General features: G+C 40.2%; 1 protein-coding gene across 4 annotated transcripts in view; it reads right to left on the bottom strand.

Annotated features, from left to right (window-relative positions):
• VEPH1 (ventricular zone expressed PH domain containing 1) overlaps nt 1–13,041 on the bottom strand; it is a 246,174-nt gene extending 233,133 nt beyond the window's left edge. For 2 of the 4 annotated variants that reach the window (XM_025377016.1, XM_025377017.1), the window contains exons 1-2: nt 12,692–12,828; nt 4,308–4,602 (exon numbers count right to left, since the gene is read on the bottom strand). In XM_025377016.1, the coding sequence (XP_025232801.1) occupies nt 4,308–4,445 (138 nt within the window). In that variant the 5' untranslated portion in view covers nt 4,446–4,602; nt 12,692–12,828. Of the gene's footprint in view, nt 1–4,307; nt 4,603–8,500; nt 8,763–12,691; nt 12,829–12,885 lie in introns of those variants that run through there. The other 2 variants (XM_025377014.1, XM_025377018.1) reach the window with 2 other exon arrangements.
• Between the last annotated feature and the right edge of the window lie 6,758 nt (nt 13,042–19,799).

The following is a 19,799-nucleotide window of genomic DNA, read 5'->3' as shown; positions in this document are numbered from 1 at the left end:
CACATTCTTATAAGGGAATACTCTGCCTCAGCAAAAATAAATGAGTTGAAACTACATGCACCAATATAGACAAATCTCAAAAATGTAATTTGAGCCCTATGACAACATTTATATAAAGTTTAAAAATACGAAATATTATGCTATAATTCACTTTGGAACCATGGATATGTAGCAAAAACAAAAACAAAAAGCAAACATGCATAGCTAAATACCACAAGCAGGATATTGGTTACCTTGGGAAGCATGACGGAGGAGAATTAGATTAAAAACAGATATGCAGGGATTTTCAATTGTACCTAACATGTTAAAGTGGGTGATTCTGTGTGCCTGGTGTGTTTCATTGTTAAAAGAAAAATAAAGAGTACTGGAAGGTGGATGGATCAGTTGGGCACGAGGTGAACACCAAGGGAAAGGTGGGAGAAGTGGATGAGACAATCTCATTTGGAGTAGCCTGGGAGGAAAGCCAAGTTCGTACAAGTGATTATTAGGTAAAAGTGGTCTAGAAAGGACTCGAAATGAAAAGACAAAACTTAAAGGTTTGTTTGGGAACTTGGAGAGGATATTGAGTTGAGGAGTCACATTTTCAAAGTGAAACATAAGGGCAAAGTATTTCATAGCAGTATTTTGTAGTAACTGGTAGGAAAAGAGGACATGGACTGGAGAGTGAAATCTAGTAAGGTTTAATTATTTTGTGAGTGGCTCTGGGGGAAGGATTGGAGGCTTGTTTGCCACATTTTTGGATTCCACAGAGCTGAAAGTGATAAGTAATATATTTGACAGAATCATGATGTTTAAAAGGCATATTCTGGATGCAAAAAAAAGACTAATTTTTTTTGCATTGTTTAAAATGTGGCAGAATACACTTTAAAAAATTTAAACTTCTGTAATTACAAGTCTTGATTCAACCGGAATGCCTTAGCACATCACAAGATAAATGTGGACAACTGATTTTTTAAAAACACAGAATATTTGACTAGTATTAGTAGTTGTTCTGAGCAATTGGTCTGAGCATTGGGCAACGATAAGTTACAATAATAAATTAGGACTATTCCAAAGGCGGGTAACCAGAATGTTAAGAGTGTAGGCAATACTTGGGAGCTTCAATGAAGCCTTCTCTAACAAGGTAGAAACAAGATTGTCCTTTGAGGATTAAACCAATAAAGTCCACTCGTATGACTGGGATTAGCCAGTACAGGCCTAAACCAAGACATTACTTTTTCATGGGTGACTTTGCAAGTGAGTTAGATGTAATCTCAGGGAGGAAGGGCTGGAATGTGATTGCAATGGAGGAGGAAGAAACCTAATCAATAAAAGTATTTCTTATCCAAAGAAAGACTGAGTAAACAGACTTGAGGAGAACAGCATGAAACACACAAGAATTCTGATCTGTATGAGTTATAATTTTCATTGTAAATCAATACATCGTGTTCTAATTTATATTTCCAAGTCTTGTGTTTGGATAGCATGATTTGGATAGCATTTCTCAGGTACCAACAAAATTGAGTTTTCCAGATCTGACAATCGAGGGCTACAACATGAGGTGGTGTAACCTTTCCCTGACACAGGCTCCTTCTTTTTCATGGAAAACCCCAAAAACACTAAGATGTTTAGCTGGGAGGAGATAAGCCAGAGGTGAAGCCTGGTGCTTATCTTCAAAAGGTTTAAAGTTTTTCTTGTAGAAATGGAGGGTAGACTCTTTTGATTGTTGGGGGCAGAGACCAGAACAGAGACAACAGTTAGAAAGTACAAAGTAAGATTTCATCTGGCTAAGCAGAGGAACATGTTAACCATTTGAACTCCCAAAAATGAAACAGCTATCTCTTTGTCAGGTTCTTTGATCATAAGCAACAGAAAAAGTCTGAATAAGTACAGCAAATAATAATAATAATAGCAATAATAAGAAGATAAGAGGTGACCCACATATTTGAAGGAGAAAGTGAAGGACCAGGCCTTAAAAGGAGCAGTGATCAAGGCAGCTACAATGATGGAGGGGGAGGAAGTAAAGTATTGTTTCTTTAGGGCACCGTCCTCATGATAAATCACCCTCTGCTGGTATCTTTCTTAAAATTACTGGGGAAAAACTTCTGATTTTCAAGCTTGGGCCTTGTGTCTCACCTCTTCTCTCCCCCACCCCTGATAGGGAAGGGTAGTGGGCACTCATGGTAGGTAACCCTGATGGAGACGCCATCAAGGCTTCATGCAACGGAAAGGGACAATTTACTAAAGGGAACTGAGGAGCAGGTAACAATATTAGAAACCCAGCATATTCTCATCACTGCAAGTGCAGGAGAAGCCACCTATTTTTCAGCAATCTTCTGTGCTGGAAGTTGGAAAAGGCAATTTAGAAGATCCCTTCCTGTTCTACATTTCTGAAGAGAAACTGAGAAGTGGAATTGATTACTGAGATCCAAGGTCATTAGGAAAGGCCTAGAGAGGAATAGCTGGGGCTGGATCTGAGAGAAGGATGGGACACAGCTAACAGGGAAGTAAGCCATAGAGCAGGCATGGTGGTTCCATGTGCTAATCACAAAAGGAAGATAAGGAGCTGCTGGCATTGGTAACATCAAACTTGATATATATAAATTAGAAGCTACCATTTTTCTTCTGCTCCATGAAGGGGTTACAGATATAGAAATGGAAGAAGTCAGATGTGGTAAAAGTTAGTAGATGAAGAAGACACAACAACTCCTGGCTCTCCAGAACTCCTGATAGAGTGAGAGGCTATTTGGACAGCTTAAGGAATGGACGATGATCCTAATGACAAGGGACCTGCCAACCTTAATAGTTAACCAGTGGAGCTATATAACAGAACTGAGTCCCCAGTCCTAAAATTCTGAATTTGATGTCTGTGAAACAAGCAATTATGGAAACAAAAGAAATAATGATGGAAACAAAACAAATAACTGGCCACTAGTGACCTCTAGTGGAAGTAGGCTTTAGGGAACCTATGTGATCTTTGATTTCTGTTTTGTTTTGCTTTCCTATTAAGAAGATGAAAACCCAGTGTAATTTTCAGCCAATTTATTTGCAGAGGACTGTGAAAGAACGGGCTTCTGAAAACAGGACAAAAATCTTACCCAGAAAATGAAAATGTACCAGGAACATGTTGTGCTTTGAGTCAAACTAAGTTGATTAATGTTCTGGAAAAGATGTGGATGAGTAATTGCCATCAAAGACGTTACCTGAGAAAAAGAAGAGTTTTTTGAGCAGTGACTTCATTGGTCACTGGGGGGAGTTCGGGATGTTAATGGCAGCCAGCAAGAGAAAATAGGCTTGAAGAGGAGGCTGCATAGGTTGCCAGTATACCTTTCAAATATATCTTCTTTGTAACATGGAAGAGCGCTGTTGTTTCTGAAATACACACACATTTGCCAGTTCAGTATTGTATGGCTTGAGCCCCACCACTTTCCTCTTCCCAATGGGTGTCTGTGCCAAGTGTTGGCAAACACTGCTGAGCTGGGAGGATGTGGGTGGATGCCTGGTGGCCCTAGGCCTTTGAAGTGGGACCAGTCTCGTGCAGGGTCCAAGTATAATCAAGACGGTCAACATGAAAGCACACTGGGCACTCCACATCCATCCCCTTTGGGAAGTGCTTTCAGAATTCATAATCTTGACATTGAAGAGAAGCAAAGGAATGCAAGGATTGATGGGAGGTTTTACATCTGTCTGATCACACTGGGGACTAATAATGGGTGGGTGGAATTAAATGGCGGGTCCAGGGAGCAGGGGTGTGGGTGGGTAGAAAAAGAAGCAAGAGAAAGATAAAAAATAGAGACAATACAGAAGTCAACAGAATCAGCGTTATCAAGCCCTGGGCAACTGTCACTTCTGGCAGCCGAGCGATTGTTGTCCTTGTCTCATATTACCTGCGTGGCAGGAAGTGTCATCCTGCCTTCTTTCATTATTCAGCCTCCCCCACACACCCTGCTCTTGTTTACTGATGCTATTGTGCTGCTCTGCAGGTCTGCTTTTCCCTGGATTTGCTCCCTCTCCTCTCAGTGTCATTTCAAGGAAATAAAAATAGCCCCTAAATAATATTTTTTGTGAGAATTCCACCCTGGTCTGCAATTTTCAGAATTCTGGTCTTTGTGAGTGGGCAAAAGACAATCTAACTGCCCCCGCTAAGCCATGACTTCCCTACTGTTATTTCTTAGATGCCAACAAAACCACAGAGCAGAGTTAAGAAAGACCCATATTAGTGGTATTTCCTCTTTCCCCTGCAAAGATTCTTCTGCCAGGATATGTACAAATCTCTAGCCCTAGGATAGGCCATTTCAGAGATGTAGTCTGTAAACCAGTTTACTTACTGAGGATGAGCTAATTATCTTAATTTGCTCCAAAGCTTCTGTCAGGCTGTCTTCAATCTCAGAGTCATCTAAGGAGAAGAGGTCCCCAGCTCGTGAAAGATCTTTTTGTCCCAAAACCAGTCTGAACAGTTGATGCATGGTGAGGAGGAGTTTGATCAGTTGACTTTCTACAGACCCAGAGCCATGTGTTTCAGGTATCAGAGGTCAGTAAGACAAAAACATGTAGCAGGAGGTATACTTCTTATTCCATGAAAGATCATTTTTCTCCAGACTTTGAGGTCTTCATTGACACTCTCTGCAAAGGAAACAAATGACACAATATAGCCCCTGGCAGAATGGCATAAGCTCAGAATGTGAACTCGGTGTCCAGCGGAGAGAGAGAAAAAAGAAACTTGGAAACATGTGCCTGGAGTAATAGATCCCGGCTTAATGATCTTTAAATGAGCTCTTTCTTTGTTTTTGTCTCAAAAAGTCTTGTCAAAAATTACGAGGTTTCTCCAGAATTTAATTCGAACTTTAAAAGCCAACATGAGTCCCACACCTTTCTCCTTTCTATATCCTTTTCTTCTCTCCATGTCACAAGGACAAACAATAATCATGCCTAACACTTGCCAGATTTTCCTCAAACAGATTCTCATGGGAATCAAACAGAAAGGGAGAACAAAAGGAAAAGAGGGAGCATAGGAAACATCTCCTAGACCCACTTCCTAGAACCCTTTCTTCCAGAACCTGGACACAGAAACCAGTGCTTACCCTCTTGGTTGGGCTGCCTTGCTATGCTAACAGGAGAAGTTCCCCCCTCTGTCAGTCAAAAAGGTGTCCTCAGTACTTACCCTACTCCTACGTACTCTATAATCAAGTAGTAATAAAATAAAGGATGCTGCTTAGGAGAATGGCATTAGATAAATCTCTACTGAACATGAAGATGAACTTGAACACTTAAATGAACATGATAGCCTTGCCATGAAGGCTAAAAGGAGGGCTTTGAGATCAGGCAACCCTCCCTCTATTCCAGTTGAAATAACAAAGTCCCACTATATTTTTCACCTAATTAACAGTCTATAGAGAGGAGACCAAAGGCACAAATTAGACATCTGATTATTCTCATCAGCTCCCTTCTGGGCCTAATAAAATCACAGACCATTTGCACTGGTAGAGACCTTAGTAATCATTTAATGGCCAGTGAGGTTTAATGACTTCCCCAAGGCCCCATAATAGCTGTGGCAAGGATAGTCTCCTGATTTCAGTCCAGTGCGCTTCCCTCACAGTTTACAGTAGAGGGGAATCACCTCATACATGTGGGTAACTTACAAATGCAGCCACATGCTTAGTGAGAGCCAAGAGTGAGTTATTTAATATAAGCAATAGGCAATTCTGCCTAGCATTTTACTCTGAATGTGTTTGTCAGAAAGAGTGTGAAAAGGGAGAGGAGAATCTGTTGTTCCCTTGGGTAGTCTCAGCCCTCTCCTCTGAGCTATTGTTTGAGAGCACCTCTTTGTGTTGAATGCAAGTTTAAAGACACATACTCTTCACACAACATGGCCTCTAAATACAAGCCAAATCTTTAATTAGACACTCAACTAAATAAGCTACCTGTAGTATTCTAAGTGGTACAATTCATGAGTCATAGGGATTTTAAGGAAAATACTGCCTATATGCAATTTTTGTACTATCTACCAGCTTTTGAAAAATGAAGCCTGATACTTACATGCCTTTATCTATGTACCAGGCATAAACACTTTGTAAATATTAACTCATCTAATCCTCATAACTATATGAAGATATATCATCCCCACTTTGTAGGTGAGCAACCTGAGGTAGTTAAGTAACTGCTAAAGTCATGCAGCTACCAAGCTGGAGAGCTGGAATTTGAATTCAGAGACCCCAGTAGTGCTAGACTCCAAGTTCATAACCATTATGAAATATTGACTCCATGTAAGATGTGAAGCTACTGTAAGGAGTAAAGGTCCTCAGAGCATTATTAATATTTAGTGATGAAGGTGTGAGCAGGGTTATTAAGCAATGAAATAAATTCCTGTCCCCTTCTACACTGCTCCTGGATCCTTGCCCATTCTATGCCCTGGGATTTAGAGCAACCAGAGAGCAAGAGAGTCACAAGGAGAAGATGCTTGGAGGAAGAGCAAAGGAGAGTGGTAAGCTTTCAGAGGCAGGTGGAGCACAGAGTGAGGTACTGCAAAGTAGTTTGCACCCTGGGAAATGTGGAAGAATGAATCACAATATCTCTAAGAAAAATCGGCACAGTGTTTTCCTACATTTTTCTCTTAACACATTTTCCTCCCAGGCTCAGATATTTACAGTGACAAGAGTCTCAATAAAATAATATTCAGGAAAATTGGATGGAAATGACTTCACCTGACCTGTCAGTTTGTTGGACATGTGGCACTCCATGAAGTACATTCAGCTGCCCCAGTCATAGATGCTCAGGAGCTCCAAGAAGGAGCAGAAATACGTGCCGGTACAGAGGAGCACCCCCAGGCTTTTCCTGGGCTCTTTCTGCACACTTCACATTTACGTGACACCTGGTGTGGAGTCCCACATTCATGCTTCCAACTTCAGCTGTTACTCTGGAGGGCCCATCGCATGCAAAACATTGCTTTGGGCCCTAAACAGAAACATCAAGTTGTTTAACACACAGCCATACAGGAAAGCTTACACAAACCTAGGGGTGGAGTGGGGAGAGGTGGAACTTGCACATTATTTTACAAAGGGCTCCTTTGCACATTTTCAACAGTGATCTTCAAAACACCTTCTACAATATGGGAGTGACCAAGAAAAATCTCCTGGATAACACAAAAAGAAGTTTGGGGAAGTACAAGGGAGAGAGAAGTCACTTCCAGGGGAAGATGATAATGAATAGCTTCATGGAGGAAATGGCATTTGAGAAGCACCTTTAGGATAACTAAGATTTTTACAGATTTCATTCAATGCACTTGTGCTGAGTTCATACTAAGTCATCTGCTCATCTAGGAACCGAGGGTCAAGTCCCAGCTCAGTTACTCTGTGATTATGGGACCTTTAGTTCATGTTTTTTTTTTTCCTTTCTTGAGCCTTGGTTTTCTTATTTGCAAAATGGGGCTAATAAACACCTCGTCTGTTTCATCAGGGTGTTTTAAGGGTCACAGGTGATAATGCGTAATGGAGTCCTTTATAAAATAATGGCACAACTGACATTTGGTGGGTGTTTGCCATGTGTCAGGTACTTATCTCAGTGCTTCCCACATACTGAGCCACTTAATTCTTATGACAATTCCATGCAATAAAAACTGATGTTTAGAGAGGAAAGTAACCACCAGCCTTCAAGAGGCACTTGAAGAGTAAGTTGCCAAGTTAGGATTGAAGGCAGCTGGTCTCCCAGGATAGTTGTATTCATGACTGTGTGAGATAATTATTATTGAGCTGCCTCTCTTCCCATCAGCTCTCATTCAGTGAGTACCTCCACATGCTGCACATCCCTTCCTAGATAAGGACAGGCAAGGCACATTATTTATTTTTCAGCAGCTCTCATTAATATTTTGCTCAGGTGTCTGGCTTCTCTTGCTGGTCTTTTTGCAATAGCAGGGAAGGTCAGAGCCAGATCAAATTCTACCTCATGTTCTGAGAAACTCCCTACCCTTATGAATGTCATAGTCCTGTGGCCTGTGTGCATGTGTACATATACATGCACCATATATACACAAGCACACCATATACACACATGCACATCTGTGCACATACGCAAATACTTTCTACACATCAACCTTTTTACTAGACACTAGACGCTTCTCTTAGTTCTCCCATCAACTCTGCAGGTAGATATTCCCACCTAAGAGGAAACAGGATCAGTGAGGTTAAGTATTATGCCCAAGGATACACACACAGCCAATATTCACATTCAGGTAGGCCAGACTCCAAAATTTCATACTTTGTGAATGATTTTAAAAACCGGTTTATACAATTTTTACTGCCTTTAATTTGCTTCCTTCATAATTTCTTTCCCTAATCTTTAAGGGGTTCTAATCTGAGGCCCACCTTCTCCTTATTTAGTTTTTTTTTTTTTTTTTTTTTTTTAACAGGTATTTGCTGGCGAATCAGCTTTCTGTAAGGAGAAACAGAAACCACAAAAACAGAAATGACGGCCCCAAACACGGCACATTTCAGGGAGTCACAGCTGTCCCGCGCAAACTCGACTTTACCTGCGTGCTACTCCTCAAAGGCGCCCTTGCAGTTACTCAGCTGCATGGTTTGAGGCTGGGCGGGAGATTCAGGCAGGCTCCGAGGGCACAGCGAGTGGAATCCGCTCAGCTCAGTGAACCTGAAGTTGTTCATTGCGGAGCCGGTGCCGGGTGGAAGAATTCAAGGAATGCAGCCTGATGCCACCGGCAGCCCCAGAGACCGGTCAGGTGACAGGCTGCACCTCACCCAGCGGAGTTACCTCCCAGTGCAATGCTCTGTTTCCTTGGGTGAAACACAAAGCCTGCCCCAGTAAAGGAGAGTTGTTTTTAACAGAGAAAACAGAACTCCCTGTGTTCGTGAAAATCTATACTTTCCCACGAAAGAATGGGGGGCGGGGGCGAGCCACGCAGGAAATAATTTTCAACAGGAACTCAAGCAGGTGAACGGAATGGCTGTAGGGAGCCACCTCTCCGAGCCCCAGGGGAGGAGAAGAGAACTGCAGCTTCATTAACACTTCCCTCTCCCTGAGATTTCACACACGTTTTGGAAACTCAGTGTTCCTCCAGTAAGGGTCACCTCCTAAAGAAAGTATCCCTTTGCTCTGCTTCTAGAGTAATATTGTTGAAAGTTTAAGTATGCGGGAAATTGCTAAGAAACAGAACAAACTTCACAACATACATACTCTCTTTTTTTCGTTATTTGCTGGAAAGCTTTTCATAAAAATCCACGTGGACCAGATATACTGGATTTGTACTTTTAAATATTGCAGCAACACTCAGGAAAAAGGTTTATCCTGCTTAATCTACTGACACTCCGATGGAGAAAAAGGCACTGGAAACTTCCTTTATTTTTTTATTATTATTTTTTTTTTGAGACGGAATCTCGCTCTGTCGCCCAGGCTAGAGTGCAGTGGCCGGATCTCAGCTCACTGCAAGCTCCGCTTCCCGGGTTCACGCCATTCTCCTGCCTCAGCCTCCCGAGTAGCTGGGACTACAGGCGCCCGCCACCACGCCGGGCTCATTTTTTGTGTTTTTTTAGTAGAGACGGGATTTCACCGTGTTAGCCAGGATGGTCTCGATCTCCTGACCTCGTAATCCGCCCATCTCAGCCTCCCAAAGTGCTGGGATTACAGGCTTGAGCCACCGCGCCCGGCCCCTTTATTCTGTAGTTAATAGTGCACTTTAAAAAGCAAGGTTTTTAAAACTGCATTCTTCTCGATCCGTAAATCATCTGTTCCTGTGGTAGATTTATAGCTATCAAATCATCTCTCTTCTGGCAATGCGTACAGGCAGCTATCCTGCAGATAATCTCATCTTTGTGCTCACTGAAAGGGTGTGATGTGTCTACTCAAAAGGTGTGGTCAGGGTGGCCACAGTTAAAACAGGTCATGTGTTCCAGGAGAACGACCTCATAAATCTGCCTAGACAGTTGGTGATCAATCATATTTTTATGACATCCACATTTGGAGAACTATCCCCTTGAAGAATCCCTTTATAAAAATCAAGAATCCAGTCATTCATGAGTAGCTGTATTTTTTCATTAGTAGTTTTCTAATTTACAAGATACTAATGAAGGCTCCTCTTTTAATGGAATAGATGATAATGCTTTAGCCTTCCCTTTTAATCCTTTATTCCTTATTACTGATTTTTAATCCCTAGATTTTTATACAGTTTTATTTTTTTAAAGGGTGTAGAGTCCTGAATTAGACACTCTATGGGACTCCAGTAAGAAGAGCAGAGTGATAAGAGTATGGGAACCCAGACTCAACTGGGTTCCAAACTCAGCTATGCCATTATCTGCAGTGTAAATGTGGGCAGGTTAATTAGACTCCCTGAGCCTGGAGTTCCTCCTTTGCTCCTGACGATTGTGATATGGGTTGTTGGGAGGTTTAAGGAGATGATGTAAAACATTCAACACAGAACCTGGCATATGACAACCATAGAAGAAGTGTCAGCCTTCATATCCTTAGGAGTACTATTATTCCTATAGATGGTCCACCAGTTAACACATCCCCATGCCATACCTTTTAAAAATTAATACACAACTGTACTGTTCACCAAATTGAGTTCACAGAGCTAAACACGTTTAGGTTGTTTCCATTTGTGCCATATTTATACCTTTGTTGTCCTTTCCCTATCTTAGTCATCCTGTCCTTACCTCTGGGTTGTTCACTTTTCATCTGTAAACTTCACTCTCTTGAATGTGTCCCTGTTGATTTTGGTAACCTTATCTTGTTTCCTGGAGAGATAGTTTTACCGTGATCCTACCCCCACCAAGGTTGAACAATAACAGTGAATGTTTTTACAGAGCAGAAATGGGCCAGGATACAATGTATCTCAAACTTTTTGTGGCTGGGTGATCCAAACACCTGAGTTTTCCATGGAAGTGTAGAACTCCTTCTCATGTTTGTTAGTGAGAAAGGAGTGCCCGTCCAGGGCTCCAGCTACTTACTTTACTACTTTTCAAGGTGACCTACACTCAATGCCCACTAATAAAACATTAGTGGCTTACTCTATTATGCATCTGTAGATTCTGCTAAAGGAAAATATACGTGAACCGGAGGACTTAATCACCACACCACTGGGACACTGCCTGTAGAATAATTGAAACTCTTGGGGGAGATTTCAGTCACCATAATTAACTCAAGAAACCAACTTATTCTGAAGAATTCAGTCTCTAGCTTACAACTTAGGTTAGGCTATACCCTGGTTTCCTCACTTCAGAAAACTCTAGAACGGCAATATTTGTTTACATTATGCTTTAGACTACATTACTCTGCATCAAAACATTTTTGTTTTATTCACTTGCATTAAAAATGCTCATTAACAATCTGAGACCTATTTGGGCTCTAGAAACTTTCAATAAAGTTCTCAGATTTTTCCCTTGAAAGAAAGGATTAAAGATTCTTTTGAAGGAGCATCTTTTTCACACCGCGTGAAAGGACTACAGGAGTTCCCATGGGAATTGGCTGCATACATTTCAGCCCTTCCCACAAGATGTCTATTGTTCCCTGGATGTCTCTGGGCTTCCTTGGCTGTGGCATGCTGCTACAGTTCACTTCTACTGAAAGCCTCTGAGGCTGGCTTATTCCAAGCGATGCTAAAGGACTCAGCCCTGTCTTTTTGCTAGAGTGCATACAATCAAAGTTTGTAGCAGGCTTATTTCATAAGTACATGAAAAAAATAGGTTTGGTGACCTATTTAGTCCAGAGCCCAAAAAATGACTTAATTTTGATTATGTATTTCAACTTATTAAAACACAAATAGGAAACATTTCCTTCAAAAAGAATGAGAAATACTTATCTTCAAGTCTAATAAGCTTTCCAAAATCAAGGCTTTTGTGACTTGTCATAGTTTTATAGTGTATTCATTTTCACCTGTAAATTTTGACTTTGCAGGTCATTTTTGCTCTGGAATAATACAAATCTTGCTGAAAAATCCTAATTCAAATTCTGTGGGTTTGTTCTTCCAGATAATGTACCCAAACTCTCAAACTACATGGAAAACTCAATGTTAAATGTATCTTCATTTACATTTAAGTTTCGTATACTAAATATCTATATGACCAACTTAAATATTTCTCTAAGTATTTTTTCTGCTTTCTAAATCGAAAATATATAAATGTCGTTTAATCCAATCATTGATTACCACAGCAATTTAAGTGTGTATCTGAAAGAATTAAAAAGTGGTTAGATTTAATTATGATTCGTAAGACATCTGAAACACCAAAGGAAAAAACGGCAGCAAAAACAAACAGCAATGGTGACCCTGTTCAACCCACTGACTGTAATGATGCTACAGTATTTAATTTTCTTTGAAAATTCGTAGGCAGAGCCAGTTTCTTTGCTGGTTGCAAAATGTTGATTGAGGTAAACAAAAGTATAAAATAGAAATGAGACTAGATTATTAGAGTAAAACAAAAATGCACATAATATGAATCTAGAAGCACAGCTTTCTGCTCCTGAGGCCTAGAGACATGTTTTAATAACCCACAGAGAAGTGGCATTTTTACCCTAATAACCAAAATGCCTGCATACATGGCTAGACACACAGCTCCCAAATGTGCTTTATCTGCATAATCAGCCAGCCCCTGGAAGTTTCTCAGCTCCTTTCTCCTATCTCCCACTCTTTGCCTCTCTGCAGCCTCTGACATTTACTTTAATTAGCTTTTGTTTTTGCTGAACAAAAGGACATGAAAGAAGATAGCCATACCTCCTTGCACAGGAATCTCTGGTCATAGAAAATAGAAGGCAAAATCCTTGATCTTTAGAGCACTGCAGCTGGGACCCATGACCATGCTCAGAGGCAGTCTTGCAGCTGCTGCCCAGTCCTGTGGGCTGCAGCCGCGTCTCCCTGAGCTGCTTGTCAAGCCAGTGGTACACTTCATTCCCTCCCCATGGACTCACCGTGCGGAATCGGGCAAATGAGTAACTTCTCTTCTCTCTCCCAAACTTCTGCTTAGACCTAACAATTGGCACAAAGCTTCACTTATTTCTACACTAGATTTACAGATTTCTCTGAGCAGATCTGTAGTTTGAAAGAATTGGATTTGCCTAACAACCAGTAATTTAGGTTCTGTTAATGAATAACTAACTTTAAGAAATCAAGGAAGTTTTAGGTTAATATCAGATGTGGGGCCTTTTAGTAGACATCAGGAAAAAGGCTTGGGGAGGGAATGGAGGAAGGGAAGCACTGGAATGAGGTGGTATTTAAGCCAAATATGATAGAAGAAAAATACCACAAAAGAAGCAAAAGGGCTAGTGTGAAGGAGCAAAAGTCTATTTATACTATTGGTATTGCTTATGAAACACACAACTGAATGAAACTTCCCTGGTAGCACTAGAGGTTTTTCTGAACCCTCATGGTTCCTTGTTGCATCCACCCAAATTTCTAATTCCCTTTCTTTTACCATCCAAATATAGAACTCCTCTTTTCAGACCTAATTCACTGAGGATCCCTCACAAGCACTCCCATATCGCCTCATCTCTCTCTTGTAAGGAGAATGCACTTTAAAACCTCTAATTCATAAATTAATTGATGGTGCCCAGTGGATTATTATATCTGGAGGCTCTTCTCTCCCTTTAAGTGTATGACATGGGCTTTCTTCCCTTATTGATCTGAGGTTTTGCCTACACTCAAAGTGATAAAATATTTCTGAGCCTCTCCCGACCAGAGCTTTCAGTCAAACCATGTGAGGGTAACAGGGAGGGTGGGGGCAGGGGGCTGCAGTGGGGAAAGTCAGGTGTAAGGTGTACAAGTGGACATATAAAGATTTCCATTCAGTGGCAATCATGCTGCATGTAAAAAAATTACTGGCCCAATTAAAAGGACTCTTCATGGGGTGAAGATTACTTTCTCTTGTGTTTGCCACTCAACATTCACTTACTCTACTTCTAGTCCAAAACTGCACCCATATTTCCTTTGGGAAACCATGTCCTTTGGGTAGAGTTGATGCCCATAAACAGGATGAGCCTTAATTGGTCTTACCCAAATTAGAGTAATTGCATTCCTGTGATCATAGTGACTAATGCAGAGGAGGTGTGTGACTCCTTCTAGGCCAATGAGAGGACAATGATGAATGCTCAGCTTTGGGAGAAAAAAGTCTAAGTTGCTGGGCTTGATGATAAGAAGGTATAAGGTCTGGCTGCAATTGCCCTCTAGCCACCAAGAAAACTGTTGACTTCATTTGGGCCCCTTAAACCACCTGCCCCTAATGCTAGCAAGGTCTACTCTTCAGTGTACACTAGTAAATTCCTTAGTAGCGTAAGTGATTTTAGATTGGGTTTTCTGCCATTTACTATTAAAAAATTTCCACCTGACAGAATCAGCCTAACCTGGTTTTGTGGGAGGGCTCTCCTGGGTGCAGCTCATTGAAAAGTAAGTGGACTAAGAGACTCAACAGGAACTATCTATGACAAATGGGCTCCTTCAGTGACAACCACAGGCTTCCTCTGACAACTAGTAGATGCAAGAAAGGCCTGGAAAGGAATGCAGTCATTCAGTGTACCTGAAAACAGGACTTTCTAAATTATTTTTTCCTAACCAGCTACATAGTCATTTCCTCAATACTTGAGTCCCCCAAAATAATTGAATTTAATCTCTTAGACTTGCCTGGCAATGCCTAGCCACATACAATTTGACCTCAATAACCTCATCATGGAATCCATCCATTCATACACAATTTCCAGAAATTTCCTAAAATCACTTAAGCTATTAATGAATTTATCAGTGGACACTGAAGGGTAGATCTTGCTAGCTTTAGGGGCAGCTGGTTTAAGAGGCCCAAATAAAGTCATCAGGTTTCTTGGTGGCAGATTGGCAACAGCAACCAGATCTTACAACTGTTCGTCAAAAATGTGTTTGAGTAATTAGTTTTACAAAGTATTGTTTCGTCTTTATTTTTCCCCTCTGTTCCTGTCTGACTCTCATTCCTTCCTCTCCTTTGGGAAACTTGAAGTAAAACGTTGTCTGTAACCACAAAAGCAGACAAAGATGTTTTCTTTACAGAAAAGAGGTAAATTCTAAGGCAACTTGCATAAGTGAGTTACGTATAAGCACTGAGTACTTCTGAATGATCTCATTTTCTATAAACAGTTTTTCTTACTTGTAATCCCAAAAGCTCCTGCAAGCGCACCATTTCTATGGTCAGCCTTCCAGCTTTGAAGAGTCCATTGTAGGCACAAAAAGTCAGACACAGTCAGGAACTCCCTTTTAGCTCAGCAAAATAGCATGTGGCATGAACTATGACAGTCGAGTTTCTTTCTTTTTGAGAAGGAGTCTCGCCCTGTTGCCCAGGCAGGAGTGCAGTGGCTCAATCTTGGCTTACTGCAACCTCCACCTTCTGGGTTCAAGCAATTCTCCCACCTCAGCCTCTCTAGTAGCTACAATTACAGGCGCACACCACCACACCTGGTTAATTTTTTTTTTTTTTGTTTGTATTTTAGTAGAGATGTTTAGTAGAAATGTTGGCCAGGCTGATCTCGAACTCATGACCTCAAGTGACCCACCAGCCTCAGCCTCCCAAAGTGCTGGGATTATAGGCATGAGCCACCGCATCCGGCCGAAAGTCAAGTTTAAGAACAGGAATAGGGCCCTATGGCTAAGCTTTATTCATTTTGTTTCATTATAATAAAGAATATTTTGATAAAACATACTCCCAAATTAGAGAAGACTCATTATTCTCCCAAACTAGCTCCTCCTTCTGTGTTTATCTTGGTGAGGGCCCTCATCATCTACCAAGTATACAAACAGGAAAGCTGAGTGTCATCCTGTATTTCTCCCCCTCCTCTTCTCACCCACGTCCAGTGACTCTCTGGGTCTTCTCTATTCTGTGTCCTTAACATTCTGGATAGATCCCAAGGTAGCCCTTGATGATCCATTTTCTGGTGTTTATTTCCCCCTTGTGTAATTTTTCCCACTTGAGTGTAGGTGAGGCTTGTGATTTGCTTCTAATGAATAGAAAGAAGTAAGATGATAAAATGCTACTCCTGTGATTACCTTACATTGCTAAGGCTCCATATTGCTGGCAAACTTCCTCTAGAGAGTCTCCTTGTTGGCTTGATGGAGTATTGGGCCATGTTGAGAAAAGTCCATATGACAAGGAACTATGAGTAGAGTCTAGGAGTTGAAGGTGGCCTCCAGCCAACAACCAGCAAGAAACCAGTGTCCTCAGTCTTTCAGATACAAATACATGAATTCCTCCAGCAACCTTATTGAACTTGGAAGATGCCCCAAGCTTCCACATGAGAACACAGCCCAGCCAACGCTCTGACCGCAGCCCTGTGAGATTCTAAGCAGAGGAACCATCTAAGCCAAGACTGAACTCTTAGCCCACAGAAAGTATGAAATAATAAATGTGTGTTGTTCAAGTAACTAAGTTCATGGTAATTGTTACAGAGTAACAGAAAATGAATATACAACCATTTTCCCCTATCTACTATCACAGATAAATAGCTATTGTCTCTGTAAATTCTTCATCCTTTCTTGTCTGGCTATTGACATTAGTCTCCTCAAAGGTCTCACTGCCTCTAACATGGCCTCTTCAACTCCATTCTCACTTCTGCCACTAAATCAGCTTTCTAAAATAAAATATGATATATGAATCTCTACTTAAAATTTGCAAGTGGCACCCATTACCTGAGGATGAAAGCAAATTCCTTTGCTTGGCACACAAGGGATTTTGTAATCTAGTCTGCACCTGACTCTTCATCTTTGCTTTCCCTGCTTATGCACACACAACCCTGTGTAGTGGGGTCACCACATTCAGAATACATCCAAGAGCCTATCACTTTTCACCATCTTTACTACCACTGTTGTCTGTGATCAAAACACCATCATCTCAACTCTAACTTGGATTGTTGCAATGGCTCCCTGGATTCTGTCTTTGGTATGTTAAAATATAGTCTAAACAGAGCATCCAGGTGATCCTACTAAAATACAAGTCAGAACTGACTCTCGTCTGTTCAATACGCTGCAATGGAATGGCTCCACATCTCATCCTGAGTCAAAGCCAGAGTTCTCTCAATGATTAACGAAGCGCTATATGATACGGCTTCCCCATCTCCCCCACATCTTCAGCTTTATCTCTTACCATTCTTGGTTTTGATCTCTCTGCTCCAGTTACACTGGAGCTACACAGAGTTTCCTTGCTAATCCTTGGTCACAATAGATAAGTCCCACCAGAGAACCTCTGCATTCGCTATTCCCTCTGCCTGGTAGGCTCTTACTCCAAAAGTCCACATGGCTTGCTCCTTCACTTCCTTCATATCTTTACTATACATCACCCATACATGTTTCCCTTGATCACTCCCTGTAAAAGAGCAACAACCCTCCCTTCCGGGCATGTTTCATTTCCTGCTTTATTTTCAAATTTTTGTCCATAGCACTTAGTATTAACTGACATACTATTTACTTATTTGTTTCTTTTAAAAAATTATCCTTCTCTTGCCACTGTCTCTAGAATATAAACTGTATGAGGGCAGATACTTTATTTGTTAGGCTGATCCCTAGAGTTTGACATGGTATCTGGCACTTAATATGAACCTGAGTTGTTGAATAAACTTTGAATAAATAGGTGAAGGTAATTTAAGCTCAATGAAACTCTCCATGCAAAACTGTGATTTAGAAGTAAACAATCTGGTGAAGGATGACTGTAGAAACCACTGTGTCATTGAGTTTGATAGCAGCAAGTTCTGTACTTCATGGGCAGACGTAGTAGCAAGGACAAGTTCCTGGCCCAGCATTGGCACTTGTGCGGGCAGTGGTGGTTTCCCATAGAACCTATTACAAGAGCAGCAGGGGCTTCCTCATAATGCCTGTTCTCCAGTGTGGTTTTGATTATCCAGTTCTCCCAGCAATTTTGTGAACTTCCATTATCATAATAAAATCCATATCTGTTTAGTCAGCCAAGAACTGCTTCTGTCACTTGCAACTAAAAAACCCTGACTGATGATATATACTCATCATTCTCCCTTCTACTTCTGTGTCTTGCTCCTGCAAGTCCCTCAATTTCAAACACCATGATCTGTCTATAAAATGCCAACTCGTCTTCCAACCATAACTCTTACCTCTTCCTCTCCGGAAAGATATGCATGCCTAGTAGAGCTGATCACATCTTCCTTTGTCTCCACAGGGTAACTTGTAAAGACCTCTACCATATCATTCTCATTCTCTCCCACTAGCTGACAACCTCTCAAGGACAGGCATGAGGTTTTAATTCATCTGAGGAATCTCAGCTCTACTACTATTTGCACAAGGAAATAATTCAATAAAAAATCCATGAATGAGGCTTTCTTTATAAAAACATCAATGAAATAACAATTCTATAATTGAAAATAATTCTGCTGCAGAAAAGAGAGGGATAGCAAAGAAACCCATTGACGGATTCACAAATTTTTCTTGCTAAACTGGTAAAAAATAATTCTAATTTTTCCAGTATTAGCAAAGAGAAAGAAAGGGGACCTATCCTTTTACTGAAAAAATGCTAGCCAACCTGACAGGAAAAACAGAGAAAAGACGCAAATCACCAGTATCAGGAATAAATGAATTAACATCACTACAGATTCTGTAGATATTAAAAGGAAAGTAAGACAATTTTATGGAAATTTATGTCAATAAATTCAACAACTTAGATGAAGTGGACAAATTCCTTGAAGGAAAAAAACTGTCAAAGCTCACTCTAGAAAAACTAGATAATCAGAATAGCCCTATATTTATTTACTTAAAAATTGAAAGTATACTTTAAAACATTCACATACAGAAAATTTGAGACACAGATGGCTTCATTGGTATTCTAAAAAACAATTAAGAAAGAAATAATAACCATTATATAGAAATTCTTTCAGAAACTGTATTTCACAACTCATTTCATGAGGCTACCCTTACTCTTATATCAAAACCAGACAGTGTGGTATCAAATCAAGATAGACAGATGAATCAAAACAGAACTCAGAAATAGAGCCACACATATATAAACAACTGATGTTTGTGTAAAGCCATTTCAGTGGAGAAACAATAGTTTTTTTTCAAAAAACAGTACTGGAACAATTGTATATCTATATGTTAAGAAAACACTCTGATCCATAGTTCATTCCACATATAAAAATTAACTTCAAATAGGTAATAAACATAAAAGTTAAAACTATAAATCTTCTAAACTAAAACATAAAATTTTTATGAACCTGAGTTAAGTAAAGCTTTCTTATATATGACACCAAAACCATGATTTATTTTTAAAATGTTGATAAATTACTTTATAAAATTAAAATTTTTTGTTCTTCAAAAAATACTGTTAAGAGAATGAAAAGACAAGACATATACTTGGAAAATATACTTGAAAAACATATTGCTAATAGAAGACTTGTATTCAGAATAGATGGTCTCTAGAAAGTCATTTATAATAAAACAAAAAACCTAATAAAAATGGTCATGAGATTTGCATAGGCACTTCGCCAAAGACCTATGGATGAGAAATAAACTTGTGAAAAGATACTCAACATAGCTAGCCATTAGGAAAATGAAAAATCAAAACCACAATGAACGACTACTACATAAACCTATTAGAATGTCTAAAATTAAAAAAAAAAACACACACAACAAAAATTAACTCAAGATGGATTAAAGACTTAAATGTAAAACCTAAAACCGTAAATCCTAGAAGAAAACTTAGGCAATACCATTCAGGACATAGCCATGAGCAAAGACTTCATGACTAAAACACCAAAAGCAATTGCAAGGAAAGCCAAAATTTACATATGAGATCTAATTAAACTAAAGAACTTCTACACAGCAAAAGAAATTATCATCAGAGTGAACAGGCAAC

Source organism: Theropithecus gelada, chromosome 2 (assembly GCF_003255815.1).
Source record: "Theropithecus gelada isolate Dixy chromosome 2, Tgel_1.0, whole genome shotgun sequence".
In the NCBI taxonomy this organism is placed as follows: Eukaryota; Metazoa; Chordata; class Mammalia; order Primates; family Cercopithecidae; genus Theropithecus; species Theropithecus gelada.
Note: the sequence above shows the minus strand (reverse complement) of the source record. Positions and strands in the feature narration are given on the sequence as shown.